Source organism: Amphichorda felina (assembly GCF_050947745.1).
Source record: "Amphichorda felina strain 45539 chromosome Unknown scaffold_4, whole genome shotgun sequence".
NCBI lineage: Eukaryota > Fungi > Ascomycota > Sordariomycetes > Hypocreales > Bionectriaceae > Amphichorda > Amphichorda felina.
The window spans coordinates 90,422-111,797 of record NW_028145046.1 but is presented as its reverse complement, the minus strand read 5'-3'; the positions used below and the strand labels follow the sequence as shown (position 1 = coordinate 111,797).

General features: G+C 52.6%; 6 protein-coding genes across 6 annotated transcripts; 2 read left to right on the top strand and 4 right to left on the bottom strand.

The window, feature by feature from the left end:
- Positions 1–4,272: 4,272 nt before the first annotated feature.
- ACO1O0_003789 (fungal specific transcription factor domain-containing protein) lies at positions 4,273–6,326 on the bottom strand (the record flags this gene model as incomplete). Its single annotated transcript, XM_083193232.1, has 3 exons — positions 4,273–4,415; positions 4,492–4,919; positions 4,981–6,326. 3 exons carry the CDS (start codon positions 6,324–6,326, stop codon positions 4,273–4,275), a joined length of 1,917 nt encoding a protein of 638 aa, XP_083050180.1.
- Positions 6,327–9,017: 2,691 nt separating this feature from the next.
- On the bottom strand, positions 9,018–10,546 carry ACO1O0_003788 (fatty acid desaturase; the record flags this gene model as incomplete). The annotated part of the gene is made up of 3 exons (XM_083193231.1): positions 9,018–9,335; positions 9,400–10,223; positions 10,357–10,546. The coding sequence occupies 3 exons, from the start codon at positions 10,544–10,546 to the stop codon at positions 9,018–9,020; spliced, it is 1,332 nt and encodes a 443-aa protein (XP_083050179.1).
- Positions 10,547–12,700: 2,154 nt separating this feature from the next.
- On the top strand, positions 12,701–14,140 carry ACO1O0_003787 (uncharacterized protein; the record flags this gene model as incomplete). The annotated part of the gene is made up of 1 exon (XM_083193230.1): positions 12,701–14,140. One exon carries the CDS (start codon positions 12,701–12,703, stop codon positions 14,138–14,140), a length of 1,440 nt encoding a protein of 479 aa, XP_083050178.1.
- Positions 14,141–14,560: 420 nt separating this feature from the next.
- On the bottom strand, positions 14,561–16,977 carry ACO1O0_003786 (nucleotide-diphospho-sugar transferase; the record flags this gene model as incomplete). Its single annotated transcript, XM_083193229.1, has 3 exons — positions 14,561–15,814; positions 15,870–16,589; positions 16,660–16,977. 3 exons carry the CDS (start codon positions 16,975–16,977, stop codon positions 14,561–14,563), a joined length of 2,292 nt encoding a protein of 763 aa, XP_083050177.1.
- A 1,834-nt stretch (positions 16,978–18,811) lies between these two features.
- Positions 18,812–19,646, top strand: ACO1O0_003785 (concanavalin A-like lectin/glucanase domain-containing protein; the record flags this gene model as incomplete). Its single annotated transcript, XM_083193228.1, has 4 exons — positions 18,812–18,821; positions 18,983–19,328; positions 19,394–19,418; positions 19,614–19,646. 4 exons carry the CDS (start codon positions 18,812–18,814, stop codon positions 19,644–19,646), a joined length of 414 nt encoding a protein of 137 aa, XP_083050176.1.
- A 557-nt stretch (positions 19,647–20,203) lies between these two features.
- On the bottom strand, positions 20,204–21,142 carry ACO1O0_003784 (trypsin-like serine peptidase; the record flags this gene model as incomplete). Its single annotated transcript, XM_083193227.1, has 1 exon — positions 20,204–21,142. One exon carries the CDS (start codon positions 21,140–21,142, stop codon positions 20,204–20,206), a length of 939 nt encoding a protein of 312 aa, XP_083050175.1.
- Between the last annotated feature and the right edge of the window lie 234 nt (positions 21,143–21,376).

The window sequence follows — 21,376 nt, the reverse complement described above, 5'->3', positions numbered from 1 at the left end:
TGTTGGATATCGGATCCGTACATTAGTGCTGTGTACGTACGACAAATAGCCGACTCCGGTCTTTCATCACTGGTGTCTCGGCTGCTGATATCTTACAACTGAAGCCGTCGCAAGACTGAACTCCGCTCCGAAAATCACATTCTATAATTTCTGCAAACAACTGTAAGCACAAGTTCTTTCCAACTCAGCTCCTAGGTCACTCCGGTAAGGAGGAAGACCGCTACCTTGGCTATTTCGGGGTTGGGGAAAAGGGGGGGAGACTGCTAAGGTCCAGTGGCCTCCCTCAACGCCACCTGGTCACGCTCCCCGAAACAGAGCCGACTGGGAGTACGTACCACTACGATCACCCAGATTACTACGAGTATACGTACGGAGCACGTGCATACAATACAGCCCCTGAATTCTTGTTAGTTCGCTACTTGGGTGGATAAACAACAGTAGAACCGAGACTAAATCCTGAATAAAATAGCTAAAGCTAAGGTACAAAGGACGATAACGCCCCGCAATAAAAAATATATCGTATTCTGACTTGAGTCGCAGAAGGATGCTCTTGTAGCTTGATATATTGAGGCGGTGGCGATAGAATGATACGCTTGTTCTGACGTTTTGGCGAGGCACTTGATGATACCTAAATAAACCATGTTATTAGGCGATGACGGAAGTTGCTTTGATCCCAAAAGCGATGCACGATCGCCAATTGGGTGCTCATCCCTGCGCCTGTAACTGAACTTACAAAAATTCAGGGGTTGTATTGTACGGGCAAAAACGAAAATACGGGCCCAGAGGTGTCAATTTGTATCAATGACATACATTACGGATACAGATGTTTTATTTCTAGCCAGGTTTGTAGCAGACTAAAACCAAAGGGGTACCCCAAATAAAGCACACCCTTGTCCGGTTCTATCACAAATGCGCCCCTCACTTCACACCATGTCGAAACCAATGTACGGAGTACCAATCCATCATGTATGCTTTGATTTGCCAGCTGTTCCTGTGTCGGCCAACTCGAAGAGGCTGTGGCCTTGCCACAGCGCCACTCCCTTCACTGCATAGGTGGAGCTTTTCGCTGGCTGACATCTTAATACTACAAGGCTGTTCAAGAATATAAGCTCCTTTAGTTGCATTGATTGTGCGTATCCTTATTACATTGCCGTGGGCGGCTGCCTCTAGATTAGCCTGAACAGTCCTACAGCTCCAGTACCTAGTAACTTCAGTAGCAATGAATATTTTGCAAATATAACATTGACCAATGTGTATTAACAACTGCAAGACCCGTATGCCTCTGGGATGCACGCCACAACATGGATCACGTCGAACCCACATCTATGTTGACGCTGGTTACCTCCCCAGAAGTGCTCCCATAATTTCCCCCGGCATAGCTCTGTGAGTTCTTCCACAAAATAGAGAGCAGTTTGCTCAGGATCTATCCCTTCAACCGATGTCCATGCTTTCCCCATGTCTAGAGCAACCACTTCGACGTATGTCTGTCCTCGTCCCTTAAAAATGCGACGTCCTTTTACCAGATTATCGTATTCGAGACCTTGGTCTGACGTATTATTTTGGATTGCCAGCTCCCAAATATAGTCTCTGAGCCCCTTGGGGAGATCAGGGAACCGTGTAAATACAGTGCTAGGCTGCACCATGATGAATGAATAATGGATGAGAAAAGAACTCTCAAGGAATGCTGGGCATAGCTTGTGAAATATATTTCGTGACGATGGGTGTTGAGATATGGTGTGCGTTTCAAACTTCTTAAGGTCGCTGAAGGGATTCACGTACGAAAAATACGATTCTTGATGATAAATGGAAATTTGGGATAGTAAAAAGTCCATTTATATTTAGGGGAAGAAGGGAGTGCTTGGGGTTTTATATACGCGACATGTGCGACCTATGTTTTTGTGCGGGTTGCTCACTTGCCTTGTTGACCATGCGCCATGCGTAGGGTCCGTAACTCTAGACTATCCTTTGTTGACGAGATACAAATAAGTAAATTAATAGCATATAGTGATTATTTAGTATGTACCTACGTGTATGTATAAATAAGTATCTGGTTAACCTCGAAGCCATCGCGCGGCTTTTATCAGGGCCTCGGACTACCATTGCTGGCGCAACAACAGACGCCCATACCACTAAGTAAACAACTAGGTTTGTTTAGTTCTGCGTATTCGTCATCAACTCAGTAGATGCTCCGTCATATCTTTGATATTTTGATGATAAGTTCCATCGTCAGTGATGAACAAATGCCGGTTCGAAGTTGATTGGGCTTACTGACCTAGCTTCCGGGTGTACCATGTATCATCTGAGGCAGTTGATGCACCTCATAGTAGGTCTGGCTCGGAATTCGAGGCGCTCTCCCAAATAATGGAACTTGACGTATTTATATCTAGAAGTATACCATAGACAAAGGACATGTGGCCCCAATATCTGGCAGCGCACTCTAAATCAGTGAATCGGCTAGACGTCAGACTGCCTCTGTGAGATTTGAGTGTCCTTGGGGAATACTGTATACCAATATTTCTCGCCTCATACGACGTGTGATCAGTAGTGGCACTACTCCTTGGTTCATTAGTACTATCTAGTGCGAGATTTATTCCTGATGGCTACGAAAAGACAGGCAGCCATTAATCACCTTAAGGCCAAGGCATTCTAATAATTCTTCCATATTTGGGATCTTTGCTTCTATTTTCTTAGTTCTCAGCACACCCGTGGGTGGTCGAGAATTCTACTACGTCGAGAGGTGATGTGAGTAGCTGGCTTCCTACACAATTGCCGTAACTGAGCAGAACTTAAGTCTTTTACGCTTCTTACTGGAAAATCTGTTTTTCTAGTTTGTGGAGATAAATCTTTAACTGATCCATCATTACCTTTCCTTTGTGGGCGAGTCTGGCCTGTTGCTCTGACTGGCACCCATTTCGCTCTTTTATCGTGGCTCCATCTTCCTGACGTTTGGAAAATTTTACGATCCAGGAGCCCCTGGTCACTCGTCTAGACAAGTAACTCTAGTTTATCTAGTTCCCTCTTTAAAGCCTTGAGCTTGGCTTGCTTCTCAACCTGCTTCTCTCGATTCAAGGCACTGAAGAAGTACCTCAAGAAGCTCGATCAGTAAATGATGGGCCAGGCAGAGTTCTCCTTCTTGATGGTCTCATCGTCGCCCTGTCTCTGCTTCGATTGCTCAGCACCCATCTCGACAGTCGGTAGTCATCTGCGTCGAGATCCGAAATCGAAGGAAACTGTGATGTAGATTGAATTAGCGCAGGCTGAATGTATTAGTGCAGGCGATGAGTCTGTGCAGTACCTGAAGGTCTGATGCTTTTCAAATGAGTGTCGTGCTTTGATAATCGGAATGGAACGATCTGCGTGGTGTGGTTGTTGTGGTGGTGTTTTTCAAGATGGAAAGTTCAAGAAACGTCTGGCGACGCGGCATACCTTACCTACCTACCTACTAGTACTTATCTATATATATACTGTCTGGTAACTGCAGTTTGCACCTACCTCACGGACGTGCGTGCCTTGCACATTGGCAGGTTATTGGTAGTTAGGCAGGTACAAAGCGCCAAACTGCCGCGTGGTTGGGACTTGCCAAATCAATATCCTGTCAGATCTGGTACGCGGAATACCTTGCGTAATTTGCAATGGAACCTTAGGTACCTACCTACCTAACCTTTCTCGCGTCCCCCTCCCCCCCATTCACTCTCCATACTCCCTCCTCAGCTAACACAAAATTCTGGAATCTTAACGACTGCGATTGGGTGGTCGGTGGGCTATTACTGGTTCATAGATAGACCACTGGAACCGATTAATATATAAGCGGGAACAATGGAGAAGGAAGTATGGAGTAATAGCTCGGGTGTCCACTCTGGCCAGGGTCTGTTCCGATCACTACAAGGTTTAGTGCCACGAAGCTAGCCCCTAAGGTGACTGGGGGATCTCTTATGTCAGAACGACCCTTGTAGCATATTTGGCTTCCCGAAACCGTAGGTATTCAAAGGAGCCCAGTATGATAAACGGCACTTTACAAGTTGACTGCTCAGACCAACCTTGAAGTTTTAGGTAGGGATCCGGAAGGGGACCGACGTCCTTGATGGACATCGCTAAGGTGGCACATTAAGCACCCAAAGTAGAGGTCCACTATCTGGCATCATCAGAATGCACACAGACGTGCATGGATGGATAATATTATTTAGGGGAGACATGTGAGTCCCATAGATCGTCACTTATTGGGCGACCGCCCCTGTATCACCCGCTTCTGAGGGCATCGGTAATCTAGCATCGCTACGTGAAGAAACCAAATAGACTATTATCCGTGAAGAATGACTCTTCTGCCATCGCATCGGGCCATTGGTCGGTCCATATGCCCAATTCGTTGAGGCCCATGGTCTCGTGTTCTATCATCGGCTCGCCTATAGCCTGAGATGCTGTAGTCGTGTAGTACATGTTAGTTTCGGCGCCTTCTCTGACTTAAAAACTCTGGGCCCCCAGGCTTCCACCTACTGCTGGTACGAGGTCCGCCTATGTCTTCCGGCTCATCAACATTGATCTGCTGTGTCACACTTCTGACCCGATGCATGAGCTGTTTGAGCACTCTGAAGGGCTTCTTCAGTCCACTTGTGTGGCCCCGTTGATAATCCGACAGCACCCCCCAGAAGAACCTGATGCACTCGATGTAGTTGACGTGATCCTCGTGGGCGTGCTGAAGCATAACGAGGACCGCACTGTACGCGGCGTAGAAAAGGCCGTAGTGGGCGTGCCTGAGGGTAAACGCCGTCTTGTATGCCTCGAGGAGCTTCCAGATCTCGAAAGCAGCATGAACACAGGTTCTGCGCGCTTCTTCCTGTGATGCAGCGTCTAGGTTGAACTCAAAATGACCACGATTGAGAAATGCCTGCTCAACCAGAATAACTAAAGACCAGTAAGTTGTACTAATCATGTCGTCAGTAGAAGAACACAGAAATATCTCCAGGGCACGGATGAATTCCATACTGGAGTGAAACCTGGTGTGGGGGCAGCGTAGGATCCTTGGTGGCATCGAACCGTAGATGGGTCGGCAGCGACATGTTCCAATAGTCCAGTTGACTCCTCATCTCGTGTCTTGCCTCAAGGAGGGTGATCTCGGCCGTCCTAGCACTCTTGGCTGAATAGAACGCCCCTATAAGCTGGTCCACAATTATCGATAGCTGTAACAAGCACTGGAACGTGCTGATGGCGTAGGATGGTCGTCCCTGATAAGCGTAGACCTCTTGGTCGGAAGTCCGGGGGGCTTGTGGATCTGTGTATGGCTTCCACACTGCCATCTCTTCATACGAATCGAGATACCCCCGGGATATATTGCTGTCTGACAACTGCACCGCTGGTGGCCGACCGAGATACAGCGACTGAAATTTGTCAGTGGCGTATGCGCCCCAGTACACTCGCCTCCGAATCTCAGCATCGCAAGCCGACAATTCGAACTTGGTATCCTGCTCAGATGTGCTGTGAATATCCAGGTGGTAACCGAGGTCCACCATCATCCTGTACGCCATGCCACAGTACACCCAGCCAGCACTATGCTTGCCGTACGGGAGTAGGCACGCACCGCACAGAAGCAGTGCGACTACTGTAGGCATGGTCGGCTGGTCGATGTACTGGGCAAGCAGGGCCTTGAAGCGGTTGTAGAAAGCCATTCCGGTCGACTGCGGGTCTTCCGGGTCCAGACGGAGGCCATCCCGGTTGCTGTACAGGCTACTCTGGAGGTAGATGGCGTTCAACAGCAGCTTGTTAACGTAGGATCCGCTGGTGAAGAGACTGTCCATTATGGCAGGGCGATAAGTTAGGAGGTATGTCAAATGTAGCCGGTTCCAATGCAAGTCTAGCAGGTGCATCGCCATGTCTGCCGGAAGGCCGTCAAAGTCTATGTTTTGTGTGATACTTGGTGTCGAGTAGAGAATGGCCTCCTTCTGTGCGCTGATGGCGGCTTGCGAGATCAGTCTATCCTGAGCGGCGCTTCTCATGGCCGCGTCCGACTCCGTCTCGATGGACTTGGTAGTCATCCAGAAGCTACCGCTGGCGCGATCATGCAGCAGGCTCGTGGCTCCATACACCTGCATCTCGCCTCCTTTTCCTCCGTCGGGACCAGGAGACGAGAGTCTGGAGTCAATGGCCACCTCTGGGAGTTGGGCTGGCGTATCCGCCCGAGAGGGCTGCTGCTCTTCTGCCGGCCCCGTATTGGCATAGGTGGTCTCATTGGTCTCATCCAAGCTTATGAAACTGTCGACAGGTCCACGTTTTTGCTCAGCAATCTGGGTCTCGAGTTCCCGAACCCGTCTCTGGAGCACCCGTACGTCCGCCATCTTGCTACGCATGGCTGTCTTTCTTCCATCTTGCGGGTACTCGCAACTGCGACCTCTAACTTGGCACGCGCCACATTGGGGTTGCTGGCCGTCGCATTTCACCTTTGACATGTACCTATCGCGTCAATGAAAACACGCCCAGCTCATGGTGTGAGGCATGACTTCACTTTTTTTGTGCGGCATCCCTTGCAAGTACGGCAAACGGCAACTAGCGGAGTTTTCCGGCAGGCGGGTGGCATTTGGTTGGCCCTTGGGTCCTGGCTTTATTATCTGCACCCTGCTGCTGATGGCTTGCGGGAGTTGCTGATCTCTCGACGATGGCCGAGCGCTTGGAGGTTGGAACAGCCTGATGGTAAGACTGTTAATTGGGGGGACTCATGTATTTCTTAGAGGAGAACTCGTATCCCCTCAGCTCGGCAAATCCGCGGATGGATGCCCATGGTGCACCTGATTAGCAGTATTTGAACCCCTGTATTACCACGAAGCCCTGAGTGGTGGTGGTGAATGATGATGGCTATTGGTAAGCTGGTGGCATTGATGCGTGGTGGTGGCACGATGACACAGTAGGGGCAACTTCTTTTCTCAACACCCCATTTCTGGCCGGAATCCAGCTAATCTGAAATTATAAAAACACATCAATCTGAAAATCTAACCTTGGTATTTTTCTCAGGAGTCAGCTGACCTCATTTCCCTGCTGCGAGAGAGAATAATCCTCGTCACGACTCACCCGTCGTCAGCTCTCTGTAGCAGACTCGGAGTCCCCTGTAATCCTTCGCTCGTCCTTTTCCGTTCGACGATTGAGCCAGCTCAGATACGTTTGCCAAACGACACCAAACAGTCCAGTGACAACAGCACGATACTGCGGCTGGACATAGGTGAAATTGATAGTCGTGGCTAAAGGCCAATATAGAAAGCTTCTCGGTATGCTCTCCGATACTGCGCTCTTAACTCGTTCGACGGTACCCACGGCACCCTCTCCGGAGAGGAACGCGTGGAAGGCGAAGAAGTAGACGTTGAACAGGGGTGTGTAGACGAACTGGTTCACAGCCACCTTGGCCCCCGTTGAAAGCGCTGTTGAAGAATAGTTAAAGTGCCTCCCCAAGAGCAGAAACCATTTGTAGCTGGGGATCGATATCACCGCCCCGATAATGATGGTACGGAGCGATCGAGCTAGGTCGTACTCATCATCCCCAATGGTTTGTGCTGAGAGATCGCCTACGCCGAAGATGATGGGCGTACTGCAGAGTTGGGTGATGTATGGTCGGAGACTCTGTTGGCGAGCATACCAAGCAAAGAACCGCGCCAAGGGTCGGAAGTAGCGCGATGGAAATGCGGCTGCTGGATTTTCTGAAGAAGTTGGTGATGAAGGGCATTGGACATTGGGAGGGCGATTGGGCCGGGTGATGCTAGGTCGGGGTGGATGAGAGTGCGATGAGTATTGGCGACGAGGGACCCTGTTCCCATTACGAAAAGCCCATGAGAGATTCTGGGGTCTTAGTTGCTGGACAGATGAAAAGGAAGGCATTGGTGTGTTGTTACTCGCAGTAGAGCTTTTTTGCAAAGCGACATGAAGTCGGTTCGGCCAAGCTAGGGACGGACGATTAAATACTTTATTTCATTGTAGGGTAGTAGTATACATGCAGACGTTGGTGTCGGAAATCAGAGATCCGGGGTAGACCCACAGCGGCACTTTGCATGTCCGAAATCTTGGCCAACTTCGGCTGTGGGATTGGTGGTCTCATCCAATAACTGTTGATGGTATACTCGTCCTGCTTTTGTATAAAATGACCACGTATTCATGCTTGAAGGAGACCAGAGTCTCCTCCTGATCTTCAGGCTGTTTTTATACAACACGAGCTCGGCTCCCTATGCCAGCCTCAATCACCGCTCACCAGCAAGAGCGAATAAGCTGCTATGGACACAACTATGGCAAATACGACTACCTGTATACCAACGGATGAAGTCCTTTGAGTTTACTAGATGAGGCTCTAGCCCATGAATTAGGGAGCGATAGGACGATCTTTCGTACACGCAACTTACAAGTCTGAAGTTTGCCACATGAGCGTATCAACACCAATATAATAAGCATACCAATATCACCATGACAAGTATACCAATTTCATCATAATAAGAACATGAATTTCGCTATAAGGCAAACTGCCGTGCCCGTGAATTCCGGCGGTGTTCGGAGTTCAAAGTGCGGACAAATCTCATCACCCTGTGCAGGCCTGTGGTGCCAACTCATCGCGAAACTTCAAGTTGGGACAAAGCCCATTCGGTGGTCCAAACATCCGCCACGTATTGGGCTCTCGCGCCCTCGATTAAGATTCGTCATTCTCGCGCAACAAATCTCGATTCAATTCTTTATGAAATCATGCCGTGTTAGTGGCACAGGTCTCAGATTTTATATGATCTCAGACACAGATGTTGAGTGAACATGATGGATACCACCTGGTAGATCACATAAACTCCGTCTACAATTCTATTCGTCCTATCATACTAGGTGCGAAAGATGAGAATATAGAAACAAAATGATGAGAATCATATCCTATGCCCAATTAGAGAGCATGTTGATTGAAAAATTCTAGTCTATAGTCAATGTGTGGGAATTTTTCATATTCAGCCGACGCCTGTCTTTATGCACAGCAAGGAATAAAAAAAACAGCACAATCAAAGCTTCAAAGACGCTCACTAGGGGGTACGAAACTTTTTACGCAGGTCCTCTTCTGTGAACCTGCGGGTGTGGCTCTTAAGCAGCTCTGCTCGCTCATCTAGCGTCATGGAGATCTGGTCGCCAATGGGCACCATGCACTTGGCAAGCGTCTTATAGTCCTTGAGCATGAGTCTCACAGTGATCATGAGGTAGTCAATGTTGTGGAAGACCAGGGCGTGCTGTTTGGCGTAGAGGGTCTTGCCCTTGATGAAGGCGGCGGGGTGCTCACGCCAGTGTCGCAGAGGGTTCAGGTGGTGGGATGTGTGGTATCCGTCGTTGAAGCAGTGGCGATTGCTCTGGTAAGGGTTGTCAGCTTGAGAAGCATATGCAGGGGGAGCGAGGGTCGGAACTTGCAGGAACATCAATGAGGGTAATGCTAGATCGGTAATCGGAGTCGGGCTCGTCATGATCGACAAAGGCATGCTGGCCCCAGTTGCCAACCATCAGGCCGGCTCTCATGAGCAGCAACGGAATCAGAACAACGCAGATGGTTGCACGGGAGTTGAGCCTGAACAGGGTGTATACTGTGTAATACATGCTCAGCTCCCAGAATGCTGCCTTCATGGCGATGGTGGCCCTCCCCTTGCGGAAGAAGTAGGTTGGCAAATCGAGCCAGATGAGCACGTAGAACCTGCCGACATAATGCAGGAAGTGAAAAATGTTGTCCCGCTGGTACCTGAGGGTGGATGACAGGTCGTCGGGCCCGTTGCCTTCAACGTGATGATGCTTCACATGATGATAGAAGTAAGAGTTCCAGGTATGGCCCATGAGCGGGTCAGTGATGTAGGGGAAGACGTGGTCGAAAATGGCAAGGCGGCGATTCAGGATACCTCGCATATGGATGTGCTGGTGCATCATGAGGGTGTAAGTACCCATGTAGCTGACCTGCATGATGGCGTGCAGGATGCCATGGACCCAAGAGAATCTCCAAAAGAGGAACAGCGCACTCGGGACTGACGTGGAGAAGTACAAGAGGAGGTGTGTGAGCATGACAATGTCGGTCTCGACACGGACGATGGAACGGGCGACCCGGAGGTACGGGTTGAGGATCCACTTTTGGACAGTGGGATGCAGGGTGAGGGTGCTGAGATCGACATTGTTGAAGACTGTGGGCTCGAAATGAGCATCCTTGGGATCGTTGAGAGCCTCCAGAGCTGCGAGGGTGGACTCATCGCGGTCTTGCGCTGCGCAGGGAGGGTAAGCAATGGACGTGAGGGAGGCCTACGTAGCTGGGGTCTGGCTTTGCTCGTCTGGCTTTGCTCGTGAGAGAGGAGGTCTGGTGCCTGCCCCGGAGTTTTTTTTTTGGGGAGATCTCACCTTGCTCAGGGTTCTTCTTGACCGCGAGGGACGGCGTTGCATTCTTGGCGGTGTTGCCGTTGCCGTGGCCGTTGCTGCCTGCCCCGAGCAAACAATCGCTGATGTCAGCCTCGAGATTTTGCAGAACCAGCACGTCTGCCCTCGTCAGGTTGTCGTCAAAGACCACACCGCTCTGCATGGTTGGTGCCATGTCGCAGAGTCGCAGAAGAGGCGCAGAGTCGCAAAGTCACCGCGTCGCCGGGTCGGTGTGGGTGGTTGACGGCTGGAGGGGGTATGTACGCTGGTGGTAAGGTATGGGAGACGCTGCGCATGTACCCGTACAAAGTAGGAGGGGAGAAAATTCAAACCAGCACGACACCTGAATGCGGAACCTCCATGCGGTAAAGGGGACGCTGGTGAAGGTACGGATACAATTTGATGCGTAGAAATGGAGAAGGAATCGCGAGCCTCGACTTTTTACCAAACCGGGAATTGCGGTGACCCTGTGGGTTCTGGCCAGAGCCAACTTACGAATCGATGCCTCATTTGCCTCATTGGCCTCCATTGGCCTCATTTCAAATTTCCAGCTTCGGCCCCTGAGGCGGCGCCCACTGCCCGGCGTGCACCACCGTTGGAGCCTGCCCAGCCTACAGCAGGTGCTGTCGCGTACTCCGTAGCAGCCACCTCAGCGTGCGAGTACCTCTAGATACAGAGCACCCCAAAGTCCTAAACCACACCACTGTCCACTGTTGGGTGTCCACCAACCTGCAGCATTCTTGCCTCGCAGCTAAGCACTCTAAATTAGCACATTCACAATCATGTTGTGAAATTTATGAAAGACCTCCGTCGCCATGGGTTTGAATTGATATTCCAATGTTAAATTGCAAAACCACTCACATTGACGTGTCACGACCCGTGGTAAACGGCTCATTGTTCATCTATTCATTATTTCACAATTCCAGTCTGACATGGTTGACCGAAGCCATTGGATCTCTAGAGACCAACGCCTCTCGTCTCCAATGCCAGCCTATAATATGTTGCTCTGATACTTATTTTGCCCATATTTACATCTGGAAACTTGCCTGTGTCACTCTCTCAAGAGCTAGAGTGTTTCCAAGAGGCTTCCTGGGGTTTCCTCATATGATGTATCTGCTTTCGCTCTCTCAAAGAGTGGTTACCAGTCTACACGTACTGTTTACCGCCATTACGGATCCACATCGAGAGAATGGTCAAGGAGAGCGTTCTATTGAGGCAATTCTCAGTGCATTGCCCCGGCTTACACGTATAGTACCTGTTTTACTCGAGTCAGCTGACGTTGCGGCTGTTTGCTGAACCAAGTCAGCCGTTGAGATTCAGCCGGCGGCTGTATTAAGCGCGCCATCTTTGGAAGCACTTCTAGAAGCTTGCCGGCCGTTGTGAGCCTGGGAATTGCGCACACCCGCTCGGACCCAGGCTCTCCGCTATTACTCTAACTTTGACTCGTTGACTCCGTTCTCGGCTGCAGGTCTCGGTCCTCTTCGATCCAGTTTATCCAGCCCGCTTCTGCAGTCAACGTGTAACGGTGTAACACACCACATGCTGGCTCAATCGCCGCCTATCCACCCGCAGAACGGTTCGATGGCCAGCTCAGATCTGTAGTTTCAGAATTCCCATTGCTATATGTCTTCCGAGCAGTCGATTTTTGCCACCTGACCGATGTTTGGGCAGTGCCCCAGACACGTACATCATATGATAGCGGTTCCCCCGCTGTCAAGTACGAGTTGAGGCTGATGCTTCCGCTGTGCCAGCTCAGAGGGGTTCTAAATATAACGTAAACCAGCCCCAAGCTACCAGCTGGTGTGGTGTACAAAGTAGACACGATGAGCTGACGCAGTCTTGGCTGCAGAGGTCTGCATCCGCCTTGCTGCCGTTGCAATGCTGTCTGACCACGGATATTCTATAAAGTGACGAAACAACTCGGGAGGGCTTCACCGGTGGCCGCTGAGGAGCGCCCAATTGGTACACCTCTACCAGGCGGTCTGTCATTGCCACCCGGCGGTTGGCGGAGTTGGGGGCCATCGTCAATGCCCAAACCATGGACCTATTGGAGTCATGTAACTCATGTAACTCATGCTGGGTTGGGTGATTTATATAAATGAGGGAGCGTTCCTTACATGTATGCAGTTTGCAGATCCTCTACCTCCCCTCACCTCTGCATGATCTTACTCGACCAAGCTTTACATAACAATTCTCTGCCGAGACTTCACGTGGAAGCAACACTGAAACAGTGGGCGTGCATCGCATCACTAACACTGGGAGCCAACAACCTCCAGAGGATCAACCAACCCCCGAGGAACGGATCATCACCACTTGAGGGCATACCACCATGGAACCCAAAACCACCTTCTGCTCCGACATGAAGTACGAGACCGCCTGCCGGCTCGACCACCTGAGGAAACACCAGTATGGCTACCTGGACGACCATTCCCACGTCTACCTCGACTATGCCGGGGCCGGCCTAGCAGCACGATGCCAGATCGACGCCCACCATGCCCGCGTCAGCTCCTACGGAGCAGGCAACCCACACTCAGTCAGCCCGGCAAGCGAACTGTCCAACGAGTTGATTGCAAAGACCAAGGCCCGCGTCCTCAAGTTCCTCAACGCCTCACCAGAGGAGTACACCGTCATCTTCACAGCCAATGCCACCGGCGCCATCCGTCTGGTCGGCGAGGCCTACGCCTTTGGCAAGCGCTCACGCCTGGTGCTGACAGAGGACAACCACAACTCCATGCAGGGCCTGCGGTGCTACGCCAAGCAGGCCGGCGCGCGCGTCACCTACGTCCCCGTCGAGCCGCGGGAGCTCCGCACCGACACAGCAGACGTGGTATCAGCGCTGTCCCGCCCCCGGCGCTGCATCTTCAACAGGAACCCCCACAGGGGCCTGTTCGCCTACCCGGCCCAGAGCAACTTTACCGGAGTCCGCCACCCCCTCTCATGGGTCAAGCTGGCCCAGGACAAGGGGTACGATGTGTTGCTGGATGCCGCGGCCTACCTCCCCACGACCAAGCTGGACCTGTCGGTCGTCAAGCCCGACTTCACAGTCATGAGCTGGTACAAGCTCTTCGGCTTCCCCACCGGCGTCGGGTGCCTCGTCGCGCGCCGCAGCGCCCTCTCGCGGCTCTCCAGGCCGTGGTTCTCCGGAGGGACGGTGGAGGCGGCGCTGGTCGGGCTCCAGTGGCACACATTAGTTCCGGGCGCGGGCGCCTTCGAGGACGGGACGACGAACTTCCTGTCGATCCCCGACGTACACTTTGGCATTGAGTGGATCGAGCAGATCGGCATGGACGTTATATCAGATCGGGTGCGGTACCTGACGGCATGGGTGATGAACAACCTACAGCACCTCACTCACGATAATGGGCGCAAGATGGTTAGGATATACGGACCCCAGACGATGCAGGACCGGGGAGGGACGGTGGCATTCAACCTGGTCGACGCGGAAGGGCGGCTGGTGGACGAGAGACTGGTCGCCGAGGAGTCTGCAGGTGTGAATATTTCCCTCCGCACGGGGTGCTTCTGCAACCCCGGAGCCGGGGAAGCGGCGCTCAAGATTAGGAAAAAGGATATAATTCGCGTGGCGAGAGATAATGGGTGGATTGGTACAAAATCGGTTGAGATGCCCCATCGGCCGTTTCAAGGAGCGGTGCGGATATCATTTGGGGTAGCCTCGACTCTGGACGACGCCAAGACGTTTATGGATTTCGTCAACAGGGCTTATCGGAACAGAGTCATCTATCCAAAAGAGTTATTATATCTTGAGGGTTGACAGTTAGTCCTGTGTACGACGGTACCTATACATAAATTAATAGACTTGAGAGCGCATTCTTCATTTGATCATGATATCTTCGCTGCCAGTTGGGTACTGCATTGCCTCGTTATTTGAAATGGCACACTCATCCAGTACTGAAACACTTTCACGCCAAACTCCCATCCCGTTACATATATGCCCTCCGCAAAGCAGACGTTGGCTTCTACCATGTCCTAGCAGACATACCAACGGATGAGAAAAACCCATGTCTTGGCGGGGAATTCTCCGCCCCCTCCATCACCTCCATCAGATAGCCCGATGCTTTGTATTCTATACATCAAAGGAGGAAATGCTCCACTGCACCCCCAGAACACCCGAAATCATCCGACAACAAACCCCGACCGTGTGGGGGACCGGATCCAGTTGTTTCGGAGTCCATTAGAAGAGAAATGACAGGACAAAGACCAAACAGGTAAATGCGGTCGTGGCGGTGTACTCGATCTCGTACCAGGCGTCCTCACCGCCAAACGCGATCCTCTTGCTCGCAGCAGTGGGATGAGCCACGCCGGACTTGGGATCCCGGTCCAGAAGCTCCTCGCGGCTGGGCACGGTCGGTGGGTCGATGGCGTAGGAAATCGGGGTCCAAAGCGAGCTGCAGATGAATATGAATGTGAGTGGAGGCCAGAATGCATGTGTGACAAGACACATGATGACATCCCGCGTCCCTTGATCTCGTGAGAAACACCGAAAACTTGTAAGAACGACGGCGACGAGGGTGAAGTAGACAAATGCAAGGTGGTAGATGGCCAGGTAGTGGAAAAGTACTGCCCACATCCTCCTCAAGAGACCCCTCCTCATCTTTGGGTCACGCTCATGCACAGTCGACCCAATGGAGCCCGTTGGCTTGAAAGCCTGCGCCTGTCCACCGAGCCACTTGGGCAGGATGAAGGAACGGATGATGCAGAGTGCGATGTAAGGCGACATCCACATTTCGTACCGGGCGCCACGGCGACCAGTGCGATACCCAGCCGGCATGGAAAGAACAAGTTCGCATATGCGGTTTGAAACGAGGGCTGCGAAGCACGCCCGGATGAGCCACCGGAGCTGTTCCTCGCTGGCAAAGGCCACCAGGGGCCGCCCCATGGCGAGGATGATGGGGATGGCGAAGAGTGATATGGACAGTGGGATGGTGTAGAGATTGAGCGTCGCATACAGAAAGCCGGAGAATCGCTGGGCAAAGCTCATGTCGCGGACCGTGTCGCCGAATAGGCAGAATTTGAGCTTGAAGGACGTGTCAACTGTACCAATGGCCCAACGCGTACGCTGCTTGATGTGAGCGCCGTAGTCCTCGGGAACAGTACCGAACTGTAGGGGCTCATGGATGTAGGCCGTCTTCCACCCGCGACCGAGAAGCATGGTCGAGGTGGCAACATCTTCAGCGAGAGATCCGAGGGGGAAGTTGCCGATCTGGTGAAGGGCATCACGGCGTGCAATATACCCGGAGCCGGTACACCAGGCGACGCCGAGAGCATCCTTGATGGGCTCAATCACGTGGACAAAGTAGTCCAGACTCTGTGACAGAGGATCACCAGGAGGTGTGTTGTAGAAGAGCTGCGGCGGGCAGGCGAGGGCAATCTTTTGATCCTTGAGAAGGTGAGGCAGCACTGCACGAAGCCAGCAGGGCTCCGGTATCTGTGCCGATTGGGTTAGTTACACAAAACGATCTTGAGACACAGCCTCAACTCACCATATCGGCATCCAGGGCGGCCATGTAGAAGCTAGCTCCCCCAGATAGCATTTGGACGTAGTCGAGACCGTAGTTGAGATTACCAGCCTTGAAATGATGAGGGACCCCAGGGAATTTTGGCCGAGCCGTGTAGTACACATGGGGGAATACTACCACAAGGTCGCATATGGACTTCTCTAGACTTCTTGATTTCCCGTCATCCAGCACCACAACGCGGTACCGGTTCTGGGGATAATCCAGAGTGCAGGCTGCCCGAACCGTGTCCAGAATGACTTCATCATCCTCGCCACAGCAGGTGATGAAGACGTCAACAGTCGGGACCATTTCCCCCACAAGCCGCATCTTGGCGCGCCCTCGCTTCTTGATGGCGAACATGGTCCACATGTTGTGCATGAGCGGCGGGATGGCGACCATGAACTCGATGGCGATGAAGATCCAGGCCTGTATGTACGCCTCCCCCGTGGCATTCTGGGCAAACCAGACGCAGGCTATGCGAAAGCCCAGATATACCACGTATAGGCCCGCGCTGAGGAGCGTGATTAGGGGGATGAGCTTGAAGACTTGTCTCCGCCATCCTCGCCAGATATCCGAGTCGTCACGCTCGTGCAGAAGGTTTATGGTATAGCCGTCCTTGGCGTGGTCTTTACCGAAAACCGGCGTCGAGGGTCGGGATAGGAGGTTTATGTGGCTTGCGTTGGTAAAGGTAAGCTGGCTATTATGCTACATGTCGAGGTTAGACGACTGCTTAGTAACAGCTGCGAGGGATGAGAGGTAGGGAGGTTGAGAGTACCACGTAGCTGTTACGATTCCCCAAGGGGCCCGTCTGTGCATTGTCGATGCCCCAGGGGCATACTGGGGATGGCGGCTGCGTGTCCGACGTGTAAGTGCTATTGTTGGTGAGCGTCTGGGAGCTGTTGGAGTCCCATCCCCTCGAGGCGAGAGAGGGATGAGATATGTCCGGGTTGACGGCTGCGAATGGGCGGATGGGTCTTGGAAACTCTCTGGACGAGTACTCTCCCGAGTCATCGCTAGTGTTCGGGCTGTAGGACTGGCGGAAGGTGACGATTTCGATCTCGTCGACCGGAGTTGGCCGGCCTCCGGCGGCCATGGCTGCAGAGTGTATATACAAAAGGGTGGACGGTCTGGGCCGTTTTACCTGGGCTATGGGAAGAGCCAGGGGTTTATTGCTAGTCGGTCAGGGGCGTTGGAGTGGCCAGTCCATAACAAAAATTCCGGGCTCGGCTACCTGTCGTGGGCGGCCATGGATGAAAAGGAAAACTTGGGAAAGGACTATCAAGCCCAAGATGGACAGGAAGAGACCGAAGCCACAGAGGAGGAGGAAAACATAAAGAGAGGATAGCATTTAGATTCGATCAAGACCATTGCATTCCAGCTGCCCGCCCGGATCCAGCGGGAGAACGAGGAGTTGAGGGCCGAGTTGGCCAACTCTCAAATGGCGTGTAGTACCAGAGTACTCCAACGTCACTGCTCGATGCAAGGCTGTAAGCCGGTACATATTTGGGCAGTACCCACCGTGGGCAGCCTACATATGCGACAATGTGATGCAAGACGAGCATCCAAAGTCTAATGGCTGGCGGGCGATGCCGCAGCACTAACAACGCAGCATCCATTGATGATGGTACGCGTTGCGGTTCACAGTGAGATTACTAGATTGGTCTCGTGGGGGCATTAGCTTCCGAGATTGGCTCCGTGGGCGTGGGATCTTGGAACTGGAATGGACTGATTGATGGATCAATAACAAGCTCGACGCGGCGTCGTTGGAGCGCAAGCCAGTGAAGCCACACCCAGAGACTACGGTCAGACTATCTCAGACTAGGCGTCTTGCAGCACGGCGATCACGGTCACGGCCCGCATTTGGTGCATCGGGCATCCCGGGCGTGGCGCTTACTTTGATGTCCAGTTATCTTATGCACTCGATCCAGGGACACCCGATGGCACAAAGTGGTGAGCGGGAGTGTTTGAAGATGTTTTTGTGAGTTGGTGTGACCGACTGACCGTGTGAGCCGGCCAAGCATTTGACGCGTGATGCTCCCGAGACAGACTCAGACAACCCAGGAATGAAAGCCCCTCGATCCACCTTGGCCCATGGCATGGCATTCCATTCCATCATTTTATCGCTCTATCCTCCTCCTTGGAATTGCACTGTTTGCGCGTCTGAGGCATGCGATCGTGTGGGAAGTTGGGGGGCAGGAACGCTGATGCTGCGTTCGGAGGGTGGAAGGTGGAAGAAGGTGGAAGGTGGCGCCTGCCCAGTGCCAACACTATCAGGACGAACATCATGGCGTTCAGAGAATGTTGTGCATCTTACTACCATCCATCGATACCCATTTGGCTACTTACAAATCATCCCTTGACGTATAGGGCGTTTCCTTTGACCTCACCTCTCACCATCTGGACCTCTAACTGCCGTCAACATCGGGACAACACTCACCAAAGTCACTGCCTGCCCGGCCAGAAGAGGGCATCCGCGCCGCCATGCGCGCCCTCTTCCTCCTCAACTTTGTCCTCATCGCCATCCCCATTGGCATTACGCTGGGTATTCTACTGGGCATCCAGTCGCATCGTGCAGCCACGGGGAAGAGACCTCTATTCAGGCCCGAAGACCCGACAGACCCGACAGATCCCACTGGTCCTGGGGGTGGCCGACCACCGAAGAAGGGCGATAATGGCATAAAGATCGTGCAACACTGCAACGAGACTTTGGGAATATCTCCGCTTTCGCTTGGAGATCAATACACATGTAAGCATGCGTGTCAGTCTGCGGGTGGACGCAGCACACCCCAACATCACAGATCCAGAGCCTTCATGACTTGTGTCGACTGCTTCTTCACCTCTCATAGGCCTGTTATGCAGTTGTAGCTAACCTGTGCGCCAGTGAATCCCAATCCCTGGGGTTGGGACAAAGGGGATCCCGGATCAATATGCCTCAACGTACGTCGAACCCGATACCATTCCTACTCATCGACCATACAAGCTGAGACTTGGAATATGCTGACATTCTACATTATCCTAGGTTACGGCGTGGAACAACCAAACATACCCCAAACCAGCCTCGGCCCCTGAATGGTCTGTGACATGGCAGTTTCCTCCAGGCCCCGAGACAGCCCCCGTGCACGCATACCCCAACGCCAAGGTCGACTCAGGCGTGTTCCCCACAAGAGTTGGTGATATAGAAGAGATCCTGCTCGACTTTGAGTGGACATATGCCGTCGGCAACACCACCGCCAAGACCACCACCGATGAGTCCGAGCTCAAGGATAGCAACCTCAATGCCAATGTCGCGCTCGACATGTTCCTGGATAAGGACGAGGACAAGGCCAAGGACAGTCAGCTGGCTAGCACAGAAATCATGGTGTGGTTCGCGGCATACGGACCGGCTACACAGCCCATCGGCTTCAAGAAGAAGCTAGATTCTGTAGAACTGGACGGGACAACCTTGTATGCCTCATCCTCTCTCTGCTCGAAATTATGTTATTCGATGTGTGCTAATTATGAAACTACAGCGTATTATACTCTGGAAAGAACGGTGTAGGTCAAAACGTCCTCACATGGTACTCTCCAAAGCCGTCGCACAAATTCCATGGGGATCTCGGCCCCCTAGTCACCCGGCTGGTGGAAATGGGAGGGGCCGGCTCTCCCAAAGATACAGATTATATCGGGTATCTGAGTTTGGGCACAGAGACGTACTTTTCTGACGAGGTTGTGACATTCCATGTCCCGCAGTTGGCGATTGACGTGAATACCAAGGATCAATAGTATAGGCGCTTGGCTGATAGATATATATTTTGCTACTTGCTCATAATCAATTATATCAAATACAACGGAATCCCCGATGCCACTGTGAATGAATGAAAGAGGCAAGACTGAACGTTGCAGACTTGACGGGCTAGTTGAATCAATGTTTTGTTCTCATGATTGCGAATACTAATCAGTTTCTCATAGTGTTAGATGCCAAGCGGTCAGCATAAAAGTCGAGACAACATATTCGGCCGTGCTTTGTGTATATGTTCATGTATATCTGTGTGCATAATAAGTGAGTATCACATAAGGTTTGGATTCTATTTGTGCACGTAGAGAGTTCGCTTGATTTGCTAACCTCAACTCGGCTGCTTAGCAAGCTGGCGCAATTAACCGACCTACTGCGAGTACGGGTATTTTCTCATCTATAAGGCACTGATTCATACATGATCACTGATGCCTATCTCTCCATCGGGATGATTTTATGAAATTCCATTGTATGTACTCTTGGAAAAGTATAGAATATGCAGATATATATACATGTACATGGTCAAGCCTCCCCACGAAGAGACAGCTTACGGGAACTCCTCCCTCTTCTGGATGACGGTGTTGAGCATGTCCTGGCCGGAACCCCATCCAGCCCAGGCAACGTCGCCAGCACCAAAGGTGACGGACAGGGTTCCCCAGATCAGGGCACCGCCATCGGTGTCCTCCCAGATGGGACCACCGGACTGGCCGCCCATGCAGTCAGTGTCGGTGTAGAAGGGCGCAGTGCCGTCGCAGTCCCACTCCCTGTCGCCGAGGACGGGGTTGCCGTCGGTGCGGTACGGCCTCTGCCCGCCGTCGAGGTCACCGGGGTAGCCGATGTGCGTGAAGATGGGCTGGTCCTTGAGCGCAGGGTCGGGCATCTTGACGCCAAAGTACCCGAGCCTCTCGCCCAGGCGCTCGTCGATGATCAGCACGGCCCAGTCGCCCTTGTAGCCGCAGGGGGACCCCCACTCCTCGTCGGTGGTGAAGATGTCAGTCACGCGGCCACGCCCAAAGGTGTCGCCGTTGTCGTACCCGGGGGCAAAGTAGCCGGCGACGTTCTGGTCGTCGATCAGGCAGTGCTTGGCCGTGAGCACGTGGCGGGGGCCGATGAGGGCGCCGGAGCAGATGACGCCGTTCTCCCAGTAGAACTTGCCGGCGTTGCTGAAGGGCTGGTTGGAGTCGGTGTACTGGTAGCGGTCGTCGGCGCCGTTGATGAAGCGCTTCTGGATCTCCTCGGCCGAGACGACGTAGGGGGCCGCCTCGGTGGCCGTGGCGTTGCTGAAGGTGCTGATGTCCTGGGCGCTCAGGCGGTGGACACGGGGGGCCGCGGCACCGGTGGACTTGAGCTTGAAGCTGTTCTTGATGGACTCGTCAAAGCCCAGGAGGTTCTTGGGGGTGGGCTCAGCGCGGCCGGAGAGGGGGCCAGCACTGGCAGGGACAAGGAGGCAGGCCGCAGCCACCGCAGCAGTGAGAAACTTGGCCATTGTGTCGGATAGAAAAGATCACTTCTCGTTGTTTGAAGCTAGTTCAAGGATTGACTGGAGAAGACTTGTTGCTGAATTACCCCAGGATGGGCCGGGCTGAACTCGCCTATATATACTCCGTGCCGGCCCATTACTGCTCCCTCAGTCCTCGATAGTGCTGATGCAGTGAATGGCTTCAAGTTCAAAGCTGTAGGGGCCATGGGAATGAAATCCTTGCCTCGAATGGATCCGAGG